Source organism: Peromyscus eremicus, chromosome 23 (assembly GCF_949786415.1).
Source record: "Peromyscus eremicus chromosome 23, PerEre_H2_v1, whole genome shotgun sequence".
In the NCBI taxonomy this organism is placed as follows: Eukaryota; Metazoa; Chordata; class Mammalia; order Rodentia; family Cricetidae; genus Peromyscus; species Peromyscus eremicus.
The window spans coordinates 40,517,024-40,544,935 of record NC_081438.1 but is presented as its reverse complement, the minus strand read 5'-3'; the positions used below and the strand labels follow the sequence as shown (position 1 = coordinate 40,544,935).

General features: G+C 46.0%; 1 protein-coding gene across 1 annotated transcript in view; it reads right to left on the bottom strand.

Moving 5' to 3' along the window:
- The window catches only part of Fry (FRY microtubule binding protein), a 249,244-nt gene that overhangs the window by 8,882 nt on the left and 212,450 nt on the right, over positions 1-27,912 (bottom strand). The window contains exons 52-58 of the mRNA XM_059248951.1: positions 18,592-18,792; positions 18,080-18,241; positions 14,663-14,829; positions 12,826-13,015; positions 8,754-8,903; positions 7,580-7,678; positions 7,020-7,103 (exon numbers count right to left, since the gene is read on the bottom strand). Of these exons, the coding sequence (XP_059104934.1) occupies positions 7,020-7,103; positions 7,580-7,678; positions 8,754-8,903; positions 12,826-13,015; positions 14,663-14,829; positions 18,080-18,241; positions 18,592-18,792 (1,053 nt within the window). The remainder of the gene's footprint in view (positions 1-7,019; positions 7,104-7,579; positions 7,679-8,753; positions 8,904-12,825; positions 13,016-14,662; positions 14,830-18,079; positions 18,242-18,591; positions 18,793-27,912) is intronic.

Below are 27,912 nucleotides of genomic sequence, written 5' to 3'. Positions count from 1 at the left end.
TACACAGAACTCATCTCAGAATTGAGAGAGTTGAGACTTCCCAAATCGGGTAGATAGATCACAAGAGTTTTAAGTTTTCTGGAGTGTATTTTGTTGATATCACAGACATGTCTTTTGATTCTGATTTTTAAGTTACTAAAATTGATGCATATATATATATATATATATATATATATCTCATGCTAAGCTAAGCTCCCCCTTTCCCCAATTTTCCTCCTTCTAGGAGAAAACCAATTCTAGTTAGATGATATTTTTTTCCTTTTTTAAAGTATTGGCAAAATAGCTTTAGAATGGAGAATTAGTTCACTAATTAATGAGGTCTTTGGTTGTTTCAATAAAATTCCTTATGATAACTTAAACATTTTTAAAAATGGGAACCCTATAAAATTTGATATGAGATGCATCTGCCAGGATCTTGCAAATTAATAAAAAAAAGTGTTTAAAAATAATGTTATCTTCCCAATTTAGGGTGAAACCTAGCCATGAAAACTCTTGACTTTCCTAAGTGCCAAGCGATGGTATTTGTTGTTTAAAAATTTCCATGGAGAGAATGAGAATTCACAGCAATGTAGGTTTCTGTTTTGGGGAGAAAGCATCCCAGAGAACTACCAATAAGCTGCCACATCTCAATCTACCAAAGAAAAGAAAAGAAAAACAAAAAAAGGGAACACATGCTAAGAGATACAACAGTTCACGGTAAAAATAAGGCTCATGATGGGGTCCATGCCTCCGTGGACAAAGAATACGGAAGAAAAAGTTAACTTACTGCAAGAGATTCCATTTGCTACGCAGCAAGCATGGCGCGGGAAAGACAGGAAAGGAAAGAGAGGACAGGGTCAGTGTGGCATGCAACAGAAAGCGTGGCCCTCTTCCGGGAGCAGAGCTGCTGCGGGGTTAGCTTTGCTGGCCCAGACCCGGCCAGCGGCTGCCAGTGTCGTACCCGTTCAACATGCACAGCGGTCTGGTGGAAAAACAAGCTTTAGTGGGCAACGTCATTGGAAAACATGGCTTTTAGTCCTTGGGATTCTCGGATTAGTTGGTTTAGATTTTCTCTGCGTCCACCCGGGAGATTAGAAGTTACCTCTTTTTTTTTTTTTTTTTCCTTGTCCTGACAATTTGAGTGTATTAAGGTGAATAGCAAGTGAACATGATCAGCTATGAGGGCAGCTGAGCAATCTGAAGAACTGTCCCCTGGTGGCAATTACGGTGTCACTTATTTCCTTTAGCTTGGATTGCCTTTCAGACTGGGAATATGTATAGATCATTTTAAAACATTGTGTATATGTGGGTATGCGTACCCGAGTGCCGGTGCCCTTGGGGACCAGAGGCACTGGATTCTCCCAAGAGCTGGAGTTGCAGGCAGCTGTGAATCACCTAATTTGGGTGCTGGGAACTAAATCCAGGCCTTCTGCAAGAGAGGGCATGCTCTCAACCACTGAGATCTCTCCAGCCCTCAGATCAAGAACATGTAATAGGCTGCTAGATATTCTCAAAGGCGTAGACATTGTATACTCTCAAACAAATATGCAGTGTAAGTATTTCCATGTATTTTATTTTTTATGATCACGATTTCTTCACAGGTACTTGCCAATATGTCACAAGGTCTGCGCGAGGCACATGTCCTGCAATGGTGTGAGTGAGCATCCATTGTCACACTTACAAACCAAAAAAAAAAAAAAAAAATCCTTCTAATTATTTTTATCTGCGAAATCATTCCTAAAAGACAATCTAAAACTGGTTATTAACTTAAGATATTGAAAATTTACAAAATGGGCCATGTTCAGCTATGGCTACTCTTTCTTAAATGTCACCAATGACACTCTAACTACAGAACCAGTTTCTGGAAAATTTTGGTAGGTGGGAAGGGGCACCACAACTTGAAGAAAATGTTTAAAAATTTTCAAAATCTACCAGGCAGTGGTGGCGCACACCTTTGATCCCAGCACTCAGGAGGCAGAGGCAGGTGGATCTCTGTGAGTTCAAGGCCAGCCGGGTCTACAGATTGAGCTCCAGGACAGCCAAGGCTACACAGAGAAACCCTGTCTCGAAAAACCAAACCAAACCAATCAAAATCTGTTTGTTTAAACCAGGCCTTGTGGAGCACAGCTGCAGTTTCACACTTGGGAGGCTAAAGCAAGATGAGGGGGAGTTTGGGGCCAACCTGGCTTTATAGGAAGTCCCTGCCTCAGCCCTACCCCAAACACCAGCTTGGTCAATTCCAGTCATTGAGTCCATAGATCTCGGCTCTGAACTTTCAAAGTATTTAGGCACTACCTCACTCCCTTACGAATCCTTGGCAAGGAAAATTCTTAAAAACAAACAAAAAACCCAAACAACTTTTGGGCTGTCAGTTTAACATAGTGTCCTTAAACACATGGTCCAGTGAATAACAAAACTGTCAGCTCGCCACTGCGGCCTACACATGCTACTGAAGGAGCACTTACACCCCCCCCCCACCCCCACCCCGTGCCTCTGATTCCTGGTCCCCCTTTCTCTCACCTGCCGTCAATATCACATGAGAGCGATGTGTGTGGTCACTGTAAATTTACTGAGGAACTTTTTTTGGGATCCTGGTCATGTTTCTCTCTTCCTTAAAGTCTGTGTTGTACATTGTATGGCCAGGCACTTACATGTCTCTAGATATCTACAAGCTTTGTTATTAGGTGCTAACACATAGTGTATTATCAGATTAGGCACACAAGAACAGGTTTGTTTATTTTTTATTTTTGGGTTTTTGAGACAGGGTTTGTCTGTGTAGCCCTGGCTGTCCTAGAATTCACTCTGTAGAGCAGGCGGGCCTCAAATTAGAGATCGGCTTGCTGAGTTCTGGGACTAAAGGTGTGCACCACCACCACCTGGCCACAGGGCCAGTTTTTAAAAATTACTTTTAATATTGTGTGTGTGTGTGTATGTATGTGTGTGTGTGTGTGTGTGTGTGTGTGTGTGTGCACGCACATGGGCACATGCTTGTGGAGGCCAGAGGCATTGGATCCCCTGGAGCTGGGGTTACAGGCAGCTGTCAGCCCCCTCATATGGATGCTGAGAGCTGAACTCAGATCTTCTGCATAAGCAGCCGATACTCTTAACCACTGAGCCATCTCTCCAGCCCTGCACAGGGCCAGCAGTGAAGACTTCTGGGAATTTATCAGATAGGAACATAATGCTTAGTAAGCACAGAAGCAGGGCAGTGCTGCTGATGTGGACTTTATTTTTCTGTCCTGAGTTGATGTAAGTGCTGGGTAAACGATATAGTCCTAAGCGAAGGTCAATATTGTTCTCATTTACAAAACAAGGCCATAATCCAAGGACCTCATCAAGACAGTGAAGTTGTCTCTGGTCAGTAAAGGCAAATGAACTTTCTTTGCTAGCTCGGGCCTGTTCCTGAGGAATGTCACCGAATTCCCCCCACTCAGCTCTTAGGGCACAATTGTGTGTTTCTTGGGTGATGGCCAACTTTGATGAGACTAGTAACTGATGTTCCTCCTGAGGACTCCTTTTTAGGTGGGCTGGGGGCAGCTTCCTTGGCTTTTGTCATCTGGAATTCCTTCGCTAGGCCACAGACCAGAACCTCATTTGTATTTAGGGTTTTTTTTTTTTTTTTTTTCTCGAGACAGGGTTTCTCTGTGTAGCTTTGTGCCTTTTCCTGGGACTCACTTGGTAGCCCAGGCTGGCCTCGAACTCACAGAGATCCTCCTGCCTCTGCCTCCCGAGTGCTGGGATTAAAGGCGTGCGCCATCACCGCCCGGCCCTAAAGTCTTTTGATGTAAGCTTGTCTTAGAAATGTGTTATCTGGACTGGCTGGCTGGGGGTGGGTTGGGTCCTAGCGGAGGAGGATAGACAAGAAGCAGACTCCAAGAACCAACCCTGAACAACCGAGGAGCAGGAAGTCTGAAAACTGCAGACTTACAGTGGTAGATGCCTGTAAGCCCATGACTCTGGGAGGCCGAGGCAGGAGGATTGCTGAAAGTTTGAAGTCAGCCTCAGACTTGAGATTTTAGTCCCCCTGCCTCTGGACCCCGAGTGATGGAATTACAGGTATGCATAACTATGCCTGGCTTACTCTCTCATACCCCATGGTTGAAAGTCACATGCATAAAGTTTAGATTCTGTGTAGAAGGTAACCCCGCTACTGATAGTGTCTTTATAGCATGTGAGTGCATTCAATTTAAGCGGGTAGGAACGTCGCTCACTCACCCCTTAACACTATTTGGGTTTGGGACAGTGAAGCTACCACTCTTCCTGCCTCCCTCCGGTTGCTTTTTCTTTGTGAAGTGCTGGGGATTGAACTCAAGGCCTTGCACGTGCTAGGCAGTCTCTGCCAACAAGCTACGTCTCCAGTTGACAACCACTATATTTTGTTTGTTGAAAAAAAAATTGCGTTGGACCATGTTCATGAATATCCTTAAAGCCAGAAACCTGAAAGCCTGTGATACAGGTAACACACCTTCAGGTTCTTACTATTTTTAAGAAAACTGTAAATAGCCAAGGGGTGGTGGTACATTTAATGCCAGCGCTCAGGAGGCAGAGGCAGGCGGATCTCTGAGTTCAAGGACAGTCAGGGCTACACAGAGAAACCCTGTCTCAAGAACACCAAAACCAAACAAACTGTAAACAAACCCTAGCAGACACATCTTTAGCCAGTATGGGAGAGAAGACTGGTTTTGGAAGACAGACAGATGGACCATGTCTGAAGGCTGAGGTCAGTGGGTTTTAGCCGACTGGGGAACAGTCTGGTTCAACATTTAACTTGTTCAGCTTGTGTAAGCACATGGTGGGGGCGGGGCTTCTCTCATTCCTGTACTGTGCAGGGGCAGGAAAAACAGCCCATGGGGTGCTTTTGCAGGAAGGTGAAACACACAAGTGCTGAATCTAAATCACTGTGCTCGAATCCAGAGTCAGACATACATTCTGAATGTGAGTATGTCAACCAAAACACATTCCAACAAACGAGGCATCTTCAGCTCTTGGTGGGGTGGGGTGGGGAGGGGGACGGGACGGGACGGGGACAGAACTGGAGAAAGGAGCTGTATTAACTGCTTTACAGGTCAGAGGCTGAAAATGCAGCCTGCAGAGACCAGAGCTGGCTGACTTGGCTTCCTGACCTAAGTTTATGTGAACGTCAACCACCAGGGGGAGCCACTCCAGAACAAGGGGCCTGTGGGAACCAGTCTTCAGTAAGTGCAGATTGCAAACTGTGGAAAGCATTTTCTGTCTCGACAGGTGAAGGGAAAAACTCCCCCACAGTACGTGCATGTGAACAGAAACGATCTTGGAAGACAAAAGCAAACTGCTCACCCCATCTTCTGCGCTGTTTAGCGTGTGCTGTACCTTACCCTAGAGAACTGTTCATACAAGCACCAGGAAGCCCAAACCGTTAACTGGCCTAAGACTCCAAAATTATTACATACATGAGATTAAAAGCATCTCCCTCAGACAGCTGGCTGCTGCCCAAGTTCCCTGGTGACCACTGTGTCCATGAACTCCAAACTAGTGCTAGTTGGGGGAAGACCTGGTTGGTTTTACTAGCAGGCTGAAGGTATTAGACTAGATGCTACTTTTCCCCCATTTTTTTCTGAACCCCACAATCAATCATCGCTTCTAGGTATTCTAGGTAGCTTCACTATTTCTGCAGATTCCTGAAAAAACCACCCTACACATTTCAGTGTATGGTGGGAGTCACAAAGTGGTCTTGAATTATTGGCATTAGGCTGAAAAATTTCACCCCAAACCTTACTGGGCTCTTTATATACTAATAAAGCCTGGTGTTTGTTTATTTGTTTATTTATTTATTTTTGAGAGACAGAGTTTCTCTGTTTAACAGTCCTGGCTGTCCTGGAACTTGCTTTGTAGACCAGGCTGGCCTCGATCTCACAGAGATCCACCTGCCACTGCCTCCCAGTGCTGGGATTAAAGGCATGTGCCACCATGCCCAGCTAAAGCCTGTTTTCTTTCACAGGAGGGTGTGTAACAGGAAATGTCTTCTCAGTAACGACCGGATGCCAAGATGACACTTCCTCCACACGGACTGGGTAGTGCCCTCCTGGCTTCCCTTCCCTTGTGCCCTCTTGCCCACTTGAGCTTGTCCGTATGGTACGCGCAGCATGGCGATGCTTAGCCCTGCTGCCTAACTTGCTGGTTGTTTATACATCGCTGTGAAGCGGCTGGCCCTCCCAGGCTTCTGCCAATGTCTGCAGAGGCTCCTCGGCCTTGCCTTTATGTCTGCACTCTGGTCCCTCAGCCTCTCTTCAGTTTTTAGAACATCATGCTCCCTTCTGCCCCAGGACCTTTACACAAGCCTTCCCCACTTCCCCAGTTACCTCTAGCTCACATTTGAGATCTCTTTCTGCCTCCTACACCAACCAAGAAGCTTTTCCAGAGCTACCTGCTGTGTGTGCTCATGCACACTTTTTTTTCTTTTCTGTTCTTAAAGCCACTTACCACAGGCTATGCCCCATGATGTCTTGATTGACTTGGTGGGAACCCTAGGAACCAAACAGGAGGCCCTTCACACCTAACTGCAGAGTGAATAGTTTTATCTCACTCTTCTCCTTGACTTCCTTCATAATATAATATGTATGTAATCAGCTGCTGGCATATGGCACGCACTTACACTGTTCGAAATGGGAAACTCTGTTTTGCAGTGTTTGGTAAGAAAACAACAGACACATTTCCTTTACTTGATGGTTCAGTGAAGGAACTGGGCAGTCCAGCAAGTGATTTTATATTCTGGATTAAGAACAGGCTTATCAGGAAGTGATTAGCATGGTTAAAACAGCACCTGGCAGGAAGGTTAATTTTATGTCTCTATTTTTCCAGAAAGGAGAAAACGGAAGTCCCCCAGTGCCATCAACACACAGCCATGCATGGTATGGATGCATGCCTTCCTCTATTGGGTTCACGTGAGTGTGGAAGATGGCTCCTTCCACCTCTTCCTCCCTCAATTCCATGCTGCCTGTGAGGATCAAACCCGCACAGAGCCAGACCACAGGAGAGACATGGTCTCTCCAGGAGTTCATTACCTTTTCTTCCGAATCCCCGGGCTGGCAGGTGATCACTCCGTCTCTCGAGCCGCCTGCGAATGTTGCCTTACAGTTGGCAAGCCACTGGTCATCAGAAAAAGAGAGACAGGACATGGGTAGGGCCACAGGCGTCCCGAGAACATTTAAACCACAGTGTCTGGCAGGAAAACCCAATCATGCTTCTAACAAGGCTACACAGAATTCTGCGAATGACTTTTAGGAAAGGGTCCTCTTTGAAAGGTTAAAGACAGGGGTTGGGGATTAAAGGTGTGCACCACCACCGCTTGGCTTGTGCTGGTTTCTTGGTGGGGACACTGGGGGATAAAGCTGAACATTGCTCTTTCTTTGGTTCTATTTGAGCTTCTTGGCCTTTTGACCAAGGTCATGTGCATCTGACAATAACCAGGATTATATGCTGTTCTGTTGCTATTAGATACGAGCTACAATCCCGACAGAGCCCACGCAGTTATCAGTTATTCACGACCCCGGGGACCTCTCCCGGCTGGGCTCTCTCTGCGGCAGCTGAACTACCGCGCGCGCGCATGCGCACACGGGCTTACCGAGAGCGTCGCCTCTTTCCTGTTGTTGTACGTGTCCAGGTACTCCTGCAGTTCCAACACGCTGAACTTCAGCTTGTCCAGGAGCCCACAGGAAAGGAGCTAAAGACAGGAACAGTTGGCTTTAAAGACCGACGGGAACACCAAGAGCAAGGCCTAGCTACACAGACACAAAAGACGTAGAGGTAGGTGGCTAATTTGGCTTCCCTTTGGCTACAGCTGGAACCGACACTAGCTTGGAACCCAAGCCTTCTACTGGAAACCTACAGTAAGATGTGACATCCACCTTATGCATGACTCCATTATCAGTAATATTTCATGTTTCGTTATGGAAGACAGACCTCCAAAGAGATCCGAGAACTGATTTTATATTTAACTTGCATTTTAAATGATTTAAAATGGGATTATTTTTCATATTGTATTCCTTGCTGAGAGGCTAATCAGGCTGTTGGAAAGACTGACTTTGTAGAAATAAAATTTCAAGGCATTTCAAGGGGCGCCAGTCTGTGAGCCTGAGAGCTTGGGAGGTTGTGTCTGGAAAGGAGAGATTCAAGGCAGATCTTCATTAGGTTATACACACTGGTAGTTACCCAGCCTATGTGATGGTTCTGGATGGGAGGTGGGAAGAAATGAAGGTCATGAATAACCTCTGCCCTAAAAGCGCTGGCCAGTGTTGCAAAGTTCTCTTCATAAAATTATGATCTGACAGTCAGTTACAGACTTCCCGATGACCTCTCTGAGGGTCATACAGTCATATGCACAGTTGGCAGAGTCAGAGTCACTCGGGAGTGGGGCCGAGGACAGGGAAGGCACACAGAAGTAGACTGTTCCTAATTCTCTGAAATGCCTTGGCCTGGGCTGGCAATGTTCACTAATTACTCCACAGACCCAGCGGCCTTCAGGAGGCATGCCACAACCCTAAGCTGCTCACAGCTTTGGAGGTGTCTTTAAAAGGGACCAATGAAATGACCTGAGTTTGATCCCTGGAAGCCATGGTGGAAGGAGAGAATCAAGTCCCTCTGACCTCCACCCATGAGCATGTGTGCCACCTCATGCGCGCGCGCGCGCGCGCGCGCGCGCGCGCGCGCACACACACACACACACACACACACACACACTATGATAATAAATCCCATACAAACACACTACCCCACCAGAGCAGGGCGAGGGTACTCACAGTCTCGGCATCCACGAACAGTGTAGGGCATTCAGAGCAGGAGGTGAGCATCTGGGAAGAGCTGACAAATTTGGACCCGATTCCCCGAAGGTTATCTCCAAGGTAACTGGCTGCATCGCAGGTTAGGAAGCAGAACCTCTTTTGAATATTCTGCAAGGCAGGAGAGGGATCGATCATTCACAAAGGCCAAGCTCAACTTGTACACTGGAAAATACCTATGATTTTTTTTTTTTGTATGGGGCAGGACTTTAAAATAATTTGGGGCTTGGTGGTACAAACCTGTAATCAAGTACTTGGGAGGCAGAGGATCAGGAATTTGAGGCCAGCCTGTGTTACATGAGGAGATGTCTCAAAAAAAAAAAAAAAAAAAAAAAGTTGGGCTAGAGAGATGGCTCAGCAGTTGAGAGCATGCATGCCGCTCTTGCAGAAAACCAAGTTTGATTCCTAGTTCACATGTTGGGAAGTTCACAACCTCTTATAATCCCAGATCCAGGGGGTCCAGAGGGAACAAATCTCAACATAATAAGAACTATGTGTGACAAACCCACAGGCAACATTATCCTAATGGAGAAAAACTCAAAGCAATCCCATGAAAGTTGGGAAGGAGACAGGGCTGCCACATGTCCCCATTCCTCTTCAATGCAGTGCTTGAAGTACTAGCCAGAGCAATATGACAAAAGAAGATAATTAAAGGGATACAAACAGGAAACGAATTGTCAGACTATCCCTATTTGAAGATGATGTGATAAGCCAGGTAGTGGTGGCGCACATCTTTAATCCCGGCACTTGGGAGGCAGAGCTAGGTTTTTTTGAGTTCAAGGCCAGCTGGGCTAAAGAGTGAGTTCCAAGACAGCCAGGACTAGACAGAGAAACCCTGTCTTGAAAAAAAAAAAAAACCAAAAGAGAGATAGAGATGGATGGATAGATAGACCGACAGAGAAGAAATCCCAGAAATTCTACCAGAAAACTGGAAATGATCAACACTTTTGGCAAACAAATCCTAAAAAGACCTCAGATAGCAAATGCAATCTTGAGCAAAAGAACAGTGCTACAGTCCAGATGTTGAGCTGCATCACAGAGCAATGCTACAGTCTAGATGTTGAGCTGCATCACAGAGCTACAGTTATAGAAACAGACAGGTAGATCAGTGGAACAAAATAGAAAACCCAAACATGAGTACATGTAACCACGGCCATGCGATATTTGACAGAGAGGTCAAAAATACACACTGGGAAAAGACAGCCTCTTCAAGAAATGCTGCTGGGAAAACTAGATGTCCACATGCAGAAGAATGAAATTAGACCCATGTCTACCACCCGGCACCAAAACCCAACTCCAAATGGACCAACAACATTACTGTAAAACCTGACAGGCTGGAAGTGCTAGAAGGAGATACAGCAGAACCCTACAGGACACAGCTCCAGGAAAGGCCTTTCTGGATAGGATGGGATCTGCTCAGGGACTACAACAATTGGCAAACATGACCTCACAAAACTCGAAAGCTTCTGTACAGCTAAGGAAGCAACTGAGTGGAAAGGGAGGCCACACAGAACAGGAGAGAATCTTTGCCAGCTGCATATCTGATAGAGGATTAATATTCAGAGTATACAAAGGACTAAAACCAAGCAAACCAGAGTCAAGGAAAAAAATGACCCAATTATTAAAAAAGGGCTATGGATCTGAATGGAGAGGCTTTTGTTATGTTGGTTTCTGTCTTCAAGACAGGGTTTTTCTGTGTAGCCCTGGCTGTCCTAGAACTCACTCTGTAGACCAGGGTGGTCTCAAACTCAGAGATCTGCCTGCCTCTGCCTCTGGAGTGCTGGGATTAAAGGTGTGCGCCACCACTGCCTGGCTGAATGGAAAATTCTTAAAGAGAAACAAAAAATGGCTAAAAAACATCTTAAGTGTTCAACATCCTTTGTAATTAGAGGAATACAAATTAAAACTGCCTTGATAGTTCATCTTACTCGACCTAGAATGGCAAAAGTCAAGAAAACAATGGACCACAAATGCTGGTGAGGAAAGGGGGCCACTCCTCTAGTGGGACTGCAAACTGGTGCAGCCACTCCAGAGATCGACGTGGAGGATTTTCAGGAAGCTGAAAACAGACCTGCCGTATGACCCAGCTATATCACCCTGCAGCATGTGTCCAAGGAACCGATGGCATCCTTCTCCAGAAATACTTGCTCAGCTACGTTCATTGCCGACCTAGTCACACTAGCTGGGGAATGTGACCTAAATGGTCTTCAACTGATGAATGAACAATGAAAATGTAGTACATATACACTATTCAGGGGTGTGTGTGTGTGTGTGTGTGTGTGTGTGTGTGTGTACAATTAAAGAGAGGTCATGAAGTTGAGAAGGAGTGGAGGGCATGGGTAGGACTGAAATACATCAGTCCTTGTGGTGGTTTGAATTGGAATGGCCCCCGACAGGCTCCTAGATTTGAATGCTTGGTCACTAGGGAGTGGCACTACTAGGAAGTGTGGCCTTGTTGGAAGAAGTGCATCACTGGGGGCGGGCTTTGAGGTTTCAAATGCTTAAACCAGGCCCAGTTTCTCACTCCGTTCCTGTTGCCTGTTGACCAAAATGTAGAACTCTCGGCTCCTTCTCCAGCACCATGTCTGCCTGCATGCCACCACACTTCCCACCATGACGACAGTGGACTAAACCTCTGGACTGTAAGCCAACCCCATTTAAATGCTTTCCTTTATAAAAGTTGCTGTGGTCATGGTGTCTCTTCACAGCAATAGAAACCCTAACTAAAGTCAGGAGGTGGTGGTGCACGCCTTTAATCCCAGCACTTGGGAGGCAGAGGCAGGTGGATCTCTGTGAGTTCAAGGCCAGCCTGGTCTACAAAGCGAGTTTCAGGACAGCCAGGACTGTTGCACAAAGAAACCCTATCTCAAAACACAAACAAACGAAAAAAAGCTGGGCAGAGGTGGCACAGGCCTTTAATCCCAGCACTCGGGAGGCAGAGCCAGGCGGATCTCTTTGAGTTCGAGGCCAGTCTGGTCTACAGAGCGAGATCCAGGACAGGCTCCAAAGCTACACAGAGAAACCCTGTCTCGAACCCCCCCAAAACAAACAAACAAACAAGCAAAAAACCAAACAACAAAAAAACCCCTAAGATAGTACTTACGTATTTCTCAAAAAATAATAAGATAAATATTAAAAAGGAAAAAAGTTGTCTCATTCTATAGTCCCAGGGTAGCCTGAAACTCATTTTATAGCCTAAGCTATCCCCAGTCTTGCCACAACCTGCCTGCCTCTGCCTCCCAAGGGCTGGGATTATGGTCGTGAGCCACCTTGCCTGGTATTAATAGAAACATTTTTAACCATTATGAAAATGGTCAGTGTGTGTCCTGAGGAAGAGGAGAGGGGCTCAGAGACGCTGGAGTAGCCTGGCTGAAGATCTCCTTAATGGCCCCAGTGCCACACGTGCTTACCAGGGTTCTGTCAACTTGACACACCCTACAGTCATTCTCGAAGAGGGAACCTCCATTGAGAAAACGCCCCCACTAGACTGGCCTCTGGGCAAGGGTATGGGACATTTTCTTGATTAACGACAGATGAGGGAAGGTCCAGACCTGTGTGGGTGGTGCCAACCCTGGGCAGGTTGTCCTGGGTTACATAAAAGAGCAAGCTAAGCAAGTCACAGGGGGCAAGCCGGTCAACCGTGTTCCCCCAGGGTCTCTACTTCAGTTCCTGCCTTGGCTTTCCTCAAGATGGGCTGTAAGCTGTAAGCCAAATTAACCATTTCTTCCCCAAGTTGCTTTTGGTCATGGTGTTTTATCACAGGAATAGAAACCCTAACTAGAAGGTCAACAGAAAACGGAGTGGCGGAGTTAAGTGTGGCTTATCCCATTTACACAGTCCTTTCGTGGCAGCCAACCTGAAATCCCTAGAGGTCAGCCTCCTCATAAGGTTGAAGCAATAAGGGCTGAGTAGAAACAGAAGGTAGAGGAACTAGTCTCCAGAGGAGAAAATAACTATACAGCCTTTGAGGGACAGCAGCCCCTTCGGAAGCCCACGCCGTTGGCTGTCTTCAGGGTGCTCCCCAAAGCCGTACCTTAAACAGAGAGGAGAACACGTGAAATGTGTACACAGCGCAGGAGCCGTCTGAGTCACACATGAGCTGGTTAATGTGGCTGCGCCAGGCCTCCTCGGCGTCATCGCAGGCGGCGGGCTGAAAGGCAGCAAGGATGGCCGAGAAGAAGGGCGAGGGAGGGGGAGACACACCCCTGTCACCGTCTCCAAAGCTGGAAGACATGGAAACCACCGCATCAAAATGTGACCACCTCTTGTAGCCAGCTGTACAAATTCTACATCTGAGTGTCAGCCTGCTGAGGTGGCCGGGTGGGTCCTTTATTCCTGTCAAGGGCCCTCTGGGGAACTGGCTTTCACCAGAGGCCTCTGAGATCTTTTGGTTCTAAGGAAATAGTTGTTTTACCTCTCGCATTTCTATAATTCCTCTTTTTTTTTGTTGTGGGGTGGTGGTTTGAGACAGGGTCTTGCTATATAGTCCTGGCTGTCTTGGAACTCACTATGTAGACCAGGCTTGCCTTAAACTCATGGAAATTCACCTGCCTCTGACTCCTGAGTGCTGGGATCAAAGGTGTTCACCTCCATGCCTGGCTGATTCCTAATTCTTTTTTTTTTTAAAATATATATTCTTTTTTTTTTTTTTAAGATTTATTTATTTATTATGTATACAGTGTTCTGTCTGCACATATCCTTGCAGGCCAGAAGAGGGCACCAGGATTCATTACAGATGGTTGGGAGCCACCATGTGGTTGCTGGGAATTGAACTCAGGACCTTTGGAAGAGCGAACAGTGCTCTTAACCTCTGAGCCATCTCTCCAGCCCTGATTCCTAATTCTTTTGCACAGGTTTATATCTCTCTTACCCCTAGCAAGCCCTTGCTCTCCCGGGGGCCAGGCCTGAAACCAAACATTTGTTCCCAGCTCACCATTACCATTCTTTTACACTTCGCATTCAGATAAATTCTACTTCAACTTTGGATTCTCCCAACTTGTCCCTGATGCAGACAGACAATGAATGTGTGTGTGTAAGTGCTCAGAATGCCAAGGGAAGGGGAGGGCAGGGCGGGAACGAAAGGAGGAGGAGGAGGAGGCAGAGTGAGGAGGAGGAGGAGGAGGAGGAGGAGGAGGAGGAGGAGGAGGAGGAGGAGGAGGCAGAGTGAGGAGGACGGACTGGAAGGAAGGCAGGAAGAGTGATGTGAAAAGCCCCAGTCTTTTCAGGGTGTTCCCTCGGCGTTTTCTTTGGATGGTTAGACGTTCTCTGTCTAGCCACAGGCTTTTACTTAGCTCTCATTTTTAACATCCACAAACCTAAGTGTAGCATCTCAATTTTCTTCTAAAGTAGATCCAAAGAGTGTCATAATTTGTGACTTATTGCAGACGCTGAGTTGATGTAAGGTATGGTGTTTTCATCTATTCCACCTTCCCTTTGTGTTTCTGTAAGTCACTACGGTTAGAGGCGTCGGCCACCACGCTGCAGGACACTCATTTAAAGAGCAGTCATTTAGCCTGGAAAGAACCCCTTGTTCTGTGTCTTTCAGCTCTAAATGGAAGGAATTCATTTTTAAGCTTTGTTCATGTCTTGCTTAGCTTTAAAGCTTTATATCCCCAGGGTCTTTTTTTTTTTTTTTTCCATGTTGCTTTACATGTTGCTCTGTGGTCCTATAAATTCCAGCATGGGCATCCTTTCTCGGTCCCATGGAAAGCCTTACATGGGGTTGGATGATTGCCAGGTTCCACGTTAGGAAATCTCCACAGTATGAGTATGAGGATGTGTAGCTTTACATTCAAGCTAGTAAGCAGCGTGAATGCCACACAGCATGCCCCGCATATGCACGCCACCCATCTCGCCAAGGGCTGCCTTGCCTTGCAAGAGTGTACTGGTCCAGGCCCCGGGTGCCCTTCTCTTCTGCCTCCGTCATATCCAGGCTGAAGCTGTCACTGCATTCAAAAGCTGCTGGGAGCTCATTGATGGAACTCGAAAGATCATCTTCGTGCACGGTGGTGTCCTCCTCTTCGGGGACAGCTTCCGCCTGCGGGGACAGAATTTGAAACCCCAATGTGTAAGAATATGTAAGTAGAAAACAGGATTCACTGAAGCAGAAATAGAATCCTGAGAGGGACGGAAATGGGGACATTTATTTTCTAGAACAGCATTCAGAAATTCTCTGAAGTATCCCTTCTCTATTGTCTTCCTTCCGGTCTCTTCCGTAATCATCCCTGAAGAGCTCTGTGGATGATCACATTTGATCTGTGTCTGTGGTCTACAAATGCTAGCTTCGATATGGTCAGAGAAAGACCTCCCTCCCTCGTCTAGCTTCCATGTTTACAGCTTAGCAACCTCTGCTTCATTGCAAAGTATTTGCTCAATGTCAGGTTGGCTACTGGGGTGAGATGTGGAAGAGAAGCTATTGCCTTGGTATTCATAAGAACTCAGCACCTCCAGAATAGCTGGTGGTGGTGTGTGTGTGTGTGTGCTCATGCCTGGACCCGTGCCCGGAGGCCTGCCTCACGGGACCACTGTAGTTTTCAAAACCAGAAAGAAGCCAGACACAGATAAACTTTGATTGTCCAGCCCCAGCCTTAGAGACAGGTACGCACATCCAGGCCTATTCTCCAGTAGGACATCCCTCTTCCAATAACGGCTAGACTGTGGAAGCATTGGTGCATGGCACAGAAGAATCTGTTGTGTGCCCTCTGGGGTGACAGGCTTTCTCGTACAGAAGGCACGCCACGACTCACCGCATGTGTGCTTTCCTGCTGCTACCCTCTCAGGGCGGTGGCTGAGCTGAGAGTGTGACTCCCCTCACCTCAGTGCCGTCACTAAACAGTAACGAGGGACCACTCCAGGGCAGCGGATCTTGGGTTGGTGGGAGGCAGGGAAGAGATACAGAGAGTCTAATGGGAAAAAAAGAGGCTGGGCTTGAGCTGAGGCCAGGGAGGAAGTCAACTGGAGAACAGACTGTTCTGTGAGAGGAAGGAAGGCCACTGGACCACACATCAGAACAGCAGAGGAAGGAAACACATGTACGTGGTGCTGTGAGTCATCTTAAAACAAAAACAAAATCAAGCTGAAATGGAAGTGTCTGGGAATGAGACCCTTACCATGGGTTATCATCTGGCTAATGGTTTATAGTATTCCGAATTTAGGATTAATGAGGAGAAATTAGCCAGAATGTCAGAGCTGTATTAGACAGGACAGGTCATGTCTCTGGAGATGCCGAGTTCTTACAGATGAATCTTTGTTTTCTCTAGCATCATAAGTATATCAAATACTACAGAAATTTTGGTCATGAGAAAACAGATGTCTTTAGAAATAAGATCTAATGTTTTCTTGATAGAATTAGATTGTTTTTCTTAAGAGAAATCAATTAATCAATCTATCTACCTACATATCTACTAGCATTTACAAGAAAAATGGAAAGAATGTACTCATGCCTAGAAATATCACATCACATATATTTTATGATGTTTTCCCAAAAAATTTAACTTAAAGTGTTTTAACCTTAGGATTCTAGCATTTTTGACTGTAGAACAATATTTTTTGGGGTGTGGGGAGGTTGTTTTTTTGACCAAAAAAAGGGGGGGCATTTCTCTCTTCCAGAATCCTAATTATAGTCCTTATTCTCCCCCCGCCCCCCCCCCCACAGGGTTTCTCTGTAGCTTTGCACCTTTCCTGGATCTCACTCTGTAGACCAGGCTGGCCTCGAACTCACAGAGATCCGCCTGGCTCTGCCTCCCGAGTGCTGGGATCAAAGGCGTGCGCCGCCACTGCCTGGCTATTCTCCCTTTTGAGTTGGGGCAATTTTAGAAAAAATTTTTATTTAAGCTCTAATATTTTTAGTTAATTGCACCTAAGTGGTTGCTGTTGGTTTAAAGCATTTGGGGAGTTCTTCATTTCAGATCTGTTTTTAGTGTATTGTAAAATTATATAGAAAGTGTTATAGTTTTCCTTTAGAAGTAACACACACACACACACACACACACACACACACACACACACACAGAGTTTTCTTTTCAAAGTTGCAAAACCATGGCCAAAATGAGGATCAGGAATGACTAATTCTAGCCTAGCTGTGATAGACTATTTTGGTATTTCTTTTTTTTTAAAGACTTATTTATTTATTATGTATACAGAAGAGGGAGCCAGATCTCATTACCGATGGTTGTGAGCCACCATGTGGGTGCTGGGAATTGAACTCAGAACCTCTGGAAGAGCAGTCAGTGTTCTTAACTGCTGAGCCATCTCTCCAGCCCCCTGGTATTTCTAATTATGAAGAAATAAAGTTTTATACTAAAGGGCATATGTGGATTATAACATACAAGTGGATGGTTTTATGGACAGGATATTTTCTGTGAATTTGGACAAAATAAACCTTAAATAAAATATCCATAGACCCTTTTGTTTTAAAGCCAACCTTTTAAGATAAGGAAATTATATGCATTAAATAAAATATCCATAGACCCTTTTGTTTTTTGTTTTTTTTTTTTTGGTTTTTCAAGACAGGGTTTCTCTGTGTAGCTTTGCGCCTTTCCTGGAACTCACTTGGTAGCCCAGGCTGGCCTCGAACTCACAGAGATCCGCCTGCCTCTGCCTCCCGAGTGCTGGGATTAAAGGTGTGCGCCACCACCGCCCGGCTAGACCCTTTTGTTTTAAAGCCAACCTTTTAAGATAAGGAAATTATATGCATTAAATAAAATATCCATAGACCCTTTTGTTTTAAAGCCAACCTTTTAAAATAAGGAAACTATATGCATTAGGAAACTCTTCTCCTCAGGGAGTCTAGCTAGGAGAGGTTTACGCAAATCTGGCATAATTCTGTGTGATTGACACTAAATATTCCTATCATGTGCCAAAAGGCAAGCATGGAATCAATGAGCAAATTGTATAATTGGTTCCTACACAAGAAAAAATTCCCCCCAGTGCATGCACCTCCTACACCTCACTTAGCGTATTGTTTCACAAAAGCGCCACACTCTCCCAGTCACAGCGATCTCTCCCCACCACTTGGTTTTGCCATCAGTCAGAAGTCAAGTATGTCATTTTATAAAGGCCTCAGGCCAAATCTCTCAACCAAAGGGGAGTCGACTCAAGTCTGTGAGCATAAAAAAACCTTCAAAGCCCTGGGGCAGGTGCACAAGCCTCAATCATTTCACTAAAATCCTAGGGGGAAAATCCCCCAACTTTGAACCTCCCTCCTCTAAGAATTCTTAACTAGGAATTTGTTTCTTTTCCCCACCCACTTAAGGGAACTACAATAAAAATTCCCCAAATCGCTTCACCTTTGACCCCTCTGAAATCTGCAGGTTGTTCATATCAGGCAAAGAAGCCTCGAAGCTTGCCATTCTGGTGTTGAAGGAATGGGGGTCGGCAGGGGTGGAGTCACAGGTGGTGGTAAGCAGTTCGATAGGGTTGGCCTCCTCGGAGGGGGAGAGGTTCATGATCTGTTTGGAAAGCAATGGGAAGAAATCGTAACATGATGTTCCTGTCAAAAGAACACAAAGCATTACTCTGCAGGTGTTGGTTGACAGGTATGACTCTTCCAAGTTCTACACGTCGTCGTTATTGGACCATGAACATAGCAGTGGGCAACCCCGTAGGAATGTGGCCTCGTGGCACACCATCTGCCACCTACAGAGAAGAGGTCACTTAGACTCCCCCTGAGAGTTCAGATTTCACTTCAGCAGCCATAGAAAGTGTATTTAGCTGGAAACAAAACTCCTGAATTAATTACCAAAAAAGCAAAACAAAACCCGAGGCTTCCCACTTCTCCAGTGGGAGCGTCCCTACTTACAAGGTCTGAATGTTCCAGGATCTGGCTGGCTGTGAGGTCCTCCTCCTCGGATGACTCATCTGAATCCTCGTGGTTCATTTTATTCAGGCTGGGAGTACTTCTCGAGAGCTGGCGCTCCTCCAGGATCTGCATGTCACACTTGTCCAGGCTGTCCAGGGAACGCCTGCGCACTCCCCAGTTGAAGTTGTCCATACTCTCTCCCTGAAATCACACCACAGTCGCCTTTTCATGCCCCAGCCCTCTGGCCCTCGCGCCATCACACGGTCAGTCCCAGCTCAGAAAAGAACGTGGTCAGCATCAGCTAACTCTCACGTCCTCACCTGCTTTGGTACCCAGACCTCAGTTTACCAACGAGAGGAGACAAAAAGGCAGACCTTTTCTGTAAATGTGTGTTATCTCATGGGTACAAGTGGTGGCACTCTTCTCTTTGGTATATATATTTTTTTTAATTTTTAATTTTTTGAAACAGGGTCTCACTGTATAGCCTTGGATGGCCTGGAACTCACTTTTGTAGATCAGACTGGCCTCAAACTCACAGAGATCCACCTGTCTCTTTCTCTCTCCCAAGTGCTGAGAAGATTAAAGGCATGCACCATCACACCCAGCAGGTAATGTATATATTTTTAAAAGTTGATTTTGGTAAACACTAGAAAATTATTGTTTTCAAAAATCTGTCTAAAAAAGGAGACTATTAATATTAAAATAACTTTTAAATTAGTGTACACTCCCTTCTCCCACCAGCCCTGTTTAGTAGAGTTTTCAGAAGGAGAAACAAGTTTGCTCGAAGCACATTCCAGAATTCCTTGGCTATTAAGTAGAAGAGCATTAGGTAAACATCCCAGACTGTCTGCCACAGCAGATTCCACAGATAAAATGCAGAATTAAAGGCTTGTGAGAGCCAGACACAATTTGGCGGGCCATGCACTACACTGAAGCTGCATCCTGGCTTTTGCTGGGAAGTGGTTACATTTCTTGCCTTTGCATCAAAGACTTCCTGCTGGCTTACCCATTCTGACTTACTGAGACAGGCCTAGCTGGACATGGGAGTGTTAAAGCCTGGAGTTCTACCTCAGATCTCTACAAAGCATCAGCTATTAAGTAGGTCTGTTTGGCTAACATAACTCTTTTTTTTTTTTTCTGCAGAAATGAATATGGGATTTGGTTTTCTGTCTCATAAAACAGGGCTGAAGGAAGGTATCCACCCTGATGATGAACAAATTGTCATCTGAGTGAGAATTAGCATTCCACGTCTAGAAGTGGTCATCGGAAACGCGGCCTGACGGTTCCTAAAGTAAAGTGATGCTTCCGAGTAGAGGTCAGCGGGCAGCGGAGTAACCCGAGAGCCGCGGCCTTAAGTGTGGTGAGCGGGAGGCTGATTTCTCCTCCCGGCTCAAGTCTCTTGTTCCTGACTCAGATAAGACGGGCCTGTCCGTGTCACAGTCCTCCGTGTGACAGACCTCAGTGTGACAGACCTGTCTTCAGTGTGACAGTCCTCAGTGTGACAGACCTCAGTGTGACAGTCCTGTCCTCAGTGTGACAGACCTGTCCTCAGTGTGACAGACCTCAGTGTGACAGACCTCAGTGTGACAGACCTCAGTGTGACAGTCCTCAGTGTGACAGACCTGTCCTCAGTGTGACAGACCTGTCCTCAGTGTGACAGACCTCAGTGTGACAGACCTCAGTGTGACAGTCCTGTCCTCAGTGTGACAGACCTCAGTGTGACAGACCTCAGTGTGACAGTCCTCAGTGTGACAGTCCTGTCCTCAGTGTGACAGACCTCAGTGTGACAGACCTCAGTGTGACAGTCCTCAGTGTGACAGACCTGTCCTCAGTGTGACAGACCTGTCCTCAGTGTGACAGACCTCAGTGTGACAGACCTCAGTGTGACAGTCCTGTCCTCAGTGTGACAGACCTCAGTGTGACAGACCTCAGTGTGACAGTCCTGTCCTCAGTGTGACAGACCTCAGTGTGACAGACCTCAGTGTGACAGCCTCAGTGTGACAGACCTGTCCTCAGTGTGACAGACCTCAGTGTGACAGACCTCAGTGTGACAGACCTGTCCTCAGTGTGACAGACCTCAGTGTGACAGACCTCAGTGTGACAGACCTGTCCTCAGTGTGACAGACCTCAGTGTGACAGACCTCAGTGTGACAGTCCTGTCCTCAGTGTGACAGACCTCAGTGTGACAGTCCTCAGTGTGACAGACCTGTCCTCAGTGTGACAGACCTCAGTGTGACAGACCTCAGTGTGACAGACCTGTCCTCAGTGTGACAGACCTCAGTGTGACAGACCTCAGTGTGACAGACCTCAGTGTGACAGTCCTCAGTGTGACAGACCTCAGTGTGACAGACCTCAGTGTGACAGTCCTCAGTGTGACAGTCCTCAGTGTGACAGACCTCAGTGTGACAGACCTCTGTGTGACAGTCCTCAGTGTGACAGACCTCAGTGTGACAGACCTCAGTGTGACAGACCTGTCCTCAGTGTGACAGACCTCAGTGTGACAGACCTCAGTGTGACAGACCTGTCCTCAGTGTGACAGACCTCAGTGTGATAGTCCTGTCCTCAGTGTGACAGACCTCAGTGTGACAGACCTCAGTGTGACAGTCCTCAGTGTGACAGACCTCAGTGTGACAGACCTCAGTGTGACAGTCCTGTCCTCAGTGTGACAGACCTCAGTGTGACAGTCCTGTCCTCAGTGTGACAGACCTGTCCTCAGTGTGACAGACCTCAGTGTGACAGTCCTCAGTGTGACAGACCTGTCTTCAGTGTGACAGACCTCAGTGTGACAGACCTCAGTGTGACAGACCTCAGTGTGACAGACCTGTCCTCAGTGTGACAGACCTCAGTGTGACAGACCTCAGTGTGACAGACCTCAGTGTGACAGTCCTCAGTGTGACAGACCTCAGTGTGACAGACCTCTCCTAAACAGGTGTTGACTGAGTTTGTCCCAGGTCTTCTTTGGCTATTTGTGGGGAAAAGCAATAGGAAGACTCCTAAGCACATCACCCCAGATAGAGAAACTGTAACTGTCGTCTGTCCCTGTTATGGTACTTTTAGGATTTATTTATTTATTTATTTATTTATTTATTATTATTTTCAGACAGGGTTTCTCTGTGTAGCTCTGGCTGTCCTGGATCTCGATCTGTAGACCAGGCTGGTCTTGAACTCAGAAATCCGCCTGCCTCTGCCTCCTGAGTGCTGGGATTAAAGGTGTGTGCCACCGCCGCCCGCTGGGTTTCTTTATTTTTATTTTATGCACATGAGTGTTTGCCTGCAGGTGTGTGTGTGTGCACCACGTGTGTGCAGTGCCCGCAGAGGCCTGAGGAGGACATCGGGTCCCTGAATGTGAAGTTATGATGGCTGTGAGCTGCTTGGTGCTGGGAACTGAACCTGGGTCTCTATTCATGCTTCTGTGCTACCCGGGTTGGGCTTCCCTAGTTTGAAGTATTCCAAAGTCTCAAATCTTTGAGCACCGTCACGGAGCTCCCGAATAAAAAATTCCATGGTACAGATCACAGTCAAAACCCAGGACCCCTAAAAATGATGTATAAAATTATCTTTAGGCTAAATGCAGAGGAAATAAAAGTGAATTTAGCATTTAGACTTAGGTCTCATCCTCAAGAAACTGTATATATTATGTGTATGCAAATATTCCAAAATAAATAAACAAGTAAATAAACAAAACTCCTCAAATCCGGAACCCTTCTAGTCCCAGGCGTTCTAGATAAGAAAATTCAACCTGTACCTGTCCCCCACAGAGGGATGTGATAAATTACCACTAAATAATGTAGCTTTATTCTTCCTGGTGGGAACAGTTAATTCCTTGGCTTAAAGTAACTACTGTAAGTCAGAATATGAAAAAAAAAATGCACTTGGGAGGCAGAGCCAGGAAGATCTCTGTGAGTTCAAGGCCAGCCTGGTCTACAAAGCGAGTTCCAGGAAAGGCTCCAAAGCTACACAGAGAAACCCTGTCCTGAAAAAAAAAAAAAAAAAACCAAACAAACAAAAGAATGTATAAGACCAAAAAGTCTTGAAAGAAAAATGTAATTTGTGAAGAAAGGAACAGGAATGAAGAGAAGTGAACACAGAGAAGGAGAAGACCTTGGGGGAAATATTTAAACATAAAACACGTCACCAAATTTCCTGTACCAAATGCACAGGCGTGTTGGGCAGGGTCTCACAAGCAACAGCTCTGGAGGTCGCCTCCGTTGATCCTAAGCCTGAAGCTTCACAATGTATCTAAGGTAAGAGGCTGCCACACTGGGCATGAATGCTCATGTTGATATGGGGGACCCCTGACCTGGTGACAACCCGAGCCCCCTGTGCGTGAGAACTGGGGGGCACAGATAATAGCTGTCTCAAAGAGGATGTAACGGCTCCATTCCAGGCAAAGGTGTTGAAATGATCTCCCTGGTAGTAGCTGAGGGGTTGAGATGGGGCAACCCTTACCTAGTCTAGCCCCAGGTAAGGTCCATGGTGGAAAGGCTATGGGTGTAGCTAAGAGGTGGAACATGTGCATAGCACTGTTAACTGTTCCTGAGTTGGATTTCTAGCAAACACAACAAAATTCTACTGTGGATGAAAGTCAGCCCAGATTCATTATTTTAATTTATTTTTATTTTATATGTATAAATGTTTTGTCTACATATGAGCCTGTGTGCCATGTGTGTGCCGTTCTGGCAGAGGCAAGAAGAGGGTGTAAGATCCCCTGGAACTGGAGTTACAGATGGTTGTGAACCGCCAAGTAGGTGTGCTGGGAACTGAACCTGGGTCCTCTGCAAGAGCAGCCCGTGTTCTTAACCACTGAACTATTTTTCCAGCTTTCTCAGCATGGCACGAAATACACTCAGTGAGGGCCACCCATCCTGTCCCTCTACCAGATATACAATTATACCTTATGTCACAAATGAAGTTAAAAGCCAAAACCCTGTTTATTTATGGTGCCAGGTTATGTATATAAAAACGCAGAGTGTGGCTAACTGTTTCAGACGGACTGTTTGCACATACAGGCATCAAACTTAAACATAACACCAGAGTTTATATTGAGGTAGCAGAATATTCACAAATACCCCAGAAATGTCAAAAATGATATTCTTGAAATTATTTCATATAAAACCCTGTTAAAATTATTGTTGTTATTATTGGAGTGCTGGGGACTGAAGCAGGTCTCTGTGTATGCTAAGAAAATGCTCTACCATTGAGCTTTACCCCTAGCCAAAAAAAAAAAAAAAAAAATTGTCATCAAATATATTTCTCCAAATGAGGCTACTTAGAGTGAGTCCTAGAGTGACAGGGTCATGGGTCAGCTTGCTTAAGATGCTTTCGATTTAGGTCAGGTGTCAGGGCATGATCATCATCAGCCCTGCCCTTTTCTGGAAGGACACTGGTTTGGATGACAATTTATCTATTGCCAGACAGAGATAGCTAGCTTTGGAATCTTAGAAAAGGAAGTGGGTTTTGCTTGTTTGTTTGTTTGTTTTGTTTTGTTTTTCTGGTAGTGCTGGGGATGGAACCCAGGCCTCATTCATGCTAAGCAGGCATTCTACCACTTAGGTACATCTTTAGCCTGATCTCACTTGCTACAGAATGACAGCACTCATCCACTGTGTAACTGTCTCATCAGGAACAGGAGGGTGCCTGCCTATCTGTAGATCAAAGACTTGTCTCCTCTCAAGAGATACAACCGTGCCACTTCCAGAACTAAGGATAATAAAGCCTTTTCATATCTTAGAATATATCTCCATACTAGAGCAGCCAAGGGGAGCAAAACAAAAGAAAAAAAACCTATCACACACACCTACACACAAGTCGGCATACATGTGCTGGAGGGGATGCGGGGGAGGGGGAGAGGGAGGGGGAGCGCGCACGTTGTTATGTAACTATGCCAGGATACAGTCTGCCAATGCACCCGAATTAAGAATAACAGCGTCTTACCTGAAGTTCCTGGGGAGCAGTTTGAATGGACAGAAAAACAAACAAAAGGTCTATTTAAAATGATTGTATAAAACACTCCAGCATATTTTAGTTTTCACACAGCAACAATAGTGTTCACAGCACATTCTTCAGTAGACACAACTTTAAAAAAAAAAAATGGAGGAAAGTGTGTACAAACTCCAGTGAGAAAGTCAATATTCAGCACTAGAGTTTCCGCACATCTTCCTGGAAGATGACGAGGCTGAAGCGACATCGTGAGCCCCACTTTCAGAAACAGCCCCCCACTTCAACGACAATGTTGTCCTCTTTAACGCCTGTTTATTTAGAATGCCTGAATACTTGCTGGTGGGAAATTGGTTAAACGTCATGGGAGAGAGGAGAGGGTCAGAAAGTGGCGCCAGCTGACCCCACTCACTAAAAGTGTTTGCGGTTATGATCTATCTACCTCAGATGTGAAATTAGTAGCGCAGAGAGAGCATCTTTCAAAGATTCCACCAACTTTGAGGGCAAGAGCCCTTAGGAAGACTTTATTCAGGTCCCAGAGCTATTAATGGCAAGGGATAGACACAACAACAACAACAACAACAAAAAAACACAACTTGTGTTTTTGTTTGTTGTTTGTTTTTGTTTTGGCAACCATGTTTTGATGAAGAAGCCAGAATATGCTTACATTACCCTTATTATCACTAGCTATTTGCCACTGGTGGGGTTGTCCGGCCGACTGGTGCAGAGAACACCAGCTGTGTGCCTGACACCGCTCCACACTCTGTACCCATCGTCTGACTCCTCATGCTGGCTCCACAGGCAGGTTTCACTGTACCCATTGGACAAGGGGCAGACCTAACATTCAAGATGACACTCGGACGCTTCCATGGTACTGTGCTGTCCACATCACATTTTATTTTAATTTTAGTTTGGAAACTGCAAAACATTCTCAGGGGTTTAATCTCTTTATTTTGGACACTGGGGTTCCCTGTGTTGACCATGCTGACTTTGAACTCCAGGGCTCAAGAGTACCTCCAAGTACCTGGAACTACAGATGTGTACCACTTTGTTTGGATACGTTTTTCTTATTCTCTGAAGCTCCTTACACGAACATTAATCTTTAGAAATATCTATTTCATTTTATGTGTATGGAGTGTTTTGCCTGCATGTATGTATGTGCACCATGCCCGTGCAGTGCCTGCAGAGGCCAGAAGAGGGCGCAGGATTCCCCCGGGATTGGTGTTACAGATGGTTGTGGGCTGCCCGGTAGGTGATGGGAACTGAACTTGGGTCCTCTAAAGAGCAGCCTGTACTATTAACTGCTGAGGCCTCTAACATCTTAATGTTAGATGACAAAATAACATGTGATTTCCGTTGTCAGTCGCTGTTGGCTAGGACAACAGAGACAACGACAGATGAGGTCTGGTATTCATTATTTACTGTTCTCGGAAAACATTCGGTTTTTCTGTTTGTCTTTCTCAGGGCTGGGATGGAACCCAGGGAGTCAAGCCTATCAGACTGTTGGACAAGTGTTCTGCCACTGAGCTAGCAGTTCTGGAACTATGCTTTCTTTCCCCTGCCAGGGCACTTGGTGGTGTAACATTGTCCTAGACTGAGGCAGGAAAAGGGCGGCTCTCTTGATGTCAGTTTTTCCCCCTCCCTAGTTTAACTTCCGGAATTCAGAGGGTGCCGGGCTTGAACCCTAGCCTAAGAACAACTTTCGCTCAGTGGCTGGCTGGGGGAGCCCTTGGCCTTGGCTGACCACTCAGCTCTGGCTCAGACATTTCAGAAGAACTCAAGACTGAATTGTTATCATTTGGAAACAGTCTTCATTGCGTTTAGTGAATTCCTTCTTGGTCACTAATTATGGTTAGCTGGATCCCCTGCAATCCTCTTAATTGGTCTGAGAACAGTTTAGGATGAAAATTAAGCATTCATTTGAAGCTTGCCTTGCAGTCAGTTCCTCTTTCTTTTCTTTTCTTTTTTCTTCTTCTCCCCCCTCCCCCTCAAGCTGAGGACCGAACCCAGGGCCTTGCGCTTGCTAGGCAAGCACTCTATCACTGAGCTAAATCCCCAGTTCCTCTTTCTTTCTTTCTTTCTTTCTTTCTTTCTTTCTTTCTTTCTTTCTTTCTTTTTTTGTTTTTGTTTTTTTTGAGACAGGGTTTCTCTGTGTATCCCTGGCTGTCTTGGAACTCACTCTATAGACCAGGCTGGCCTCGAACTCACAGGGATCTGCCTGCCTCTGCTTTCCCAGTGCTGAGATTGAAGGTGTGCGCCACAATACCCAGCAGTACTTTATTTTTACTGTTTTTTTTTTTCTTTCTTTTGGTGGAGTCAGTGATGGAGAAACAGCCCAGGGCCCTGAGCATAGTCGGCAAAAATCCTCTAGCAACAGTGCCAGCCTCAGCCAGTGCTTTCAGGTCTGGGTTTGCTCAGTGTATTAGCTAGGGAAATAACGATCTCTCTATGTACCTGCTTCTCTCCTGCTGGGACAGACATCTAGGGCAGATGTGGCCCTGGGAAGTCCACAGAAGACAGCACTTTGGCCCTAACTAGACACAGGTGGGTTTACCAGTAGTCCCATTCTTTCAGGAAGCCACCCAGACTCCTGTTTTCCCATAAGATTACAGTTAAGTTAGGAGGCACCCCTGTGCTGTAGGCTAGAGTAAACTTTGACTTGGAGCCTCTACTTTTTACTGTAAGAGCGGAAGAAAGCCCTTCGGAATGGAAAGTGCATTTCATTAACTAGGACCGGACCAGTGCAGCATTAGGAGACACAATCTCACTCAGTCGGTGGAGTTTTCACTCCCTGGAGGCAAAACACTGCCTCTCCCAGGGAACATGCCCTGAGCTGTACAAATGAAGGTGATTCTCTTCCTCCTCCCAGACCTTAGATAGCAGAAAAGCATCTTATTACCATGTTAGCCATTCCAAACAAACAGATCTGTACATGCCTGCCAGGACTTGAATTCAGCTGCTCCAGAGGTCTGGAATGTTGACCACCAACTAACCCAAGGCAGGGCAAAGACGGCAGATCTCTGCCTCTGTCTCATGCTTTATATTTTATTCCAGGCTCTAATGCTTTCATCAAACACAGCACAAGAATGCAGGAGCCCTCAGGCTCTGATCCCATGGGGTGGCCATCGAGCCTTGAAGCACCTTGATCATAGCAGCTTTACATTTGGAATGAAATGTTTAGCATATTTTGCCCAGGTCCCAGTGAACAGGCCTAGAAATGATGCGTTCCTGTGATTAAATAAGATAAAAATCCTCCTCGGACTACACACACAGTCTGTGGAGTTATTACAACTCAGATTTTTCCCGCTTACGACTAAGCTGGCAGCTCTTGCTGCGAGCCCAGACAGGAAGGGTGGGGTGACTTCTGCAAAAGCGAAGCAGCCG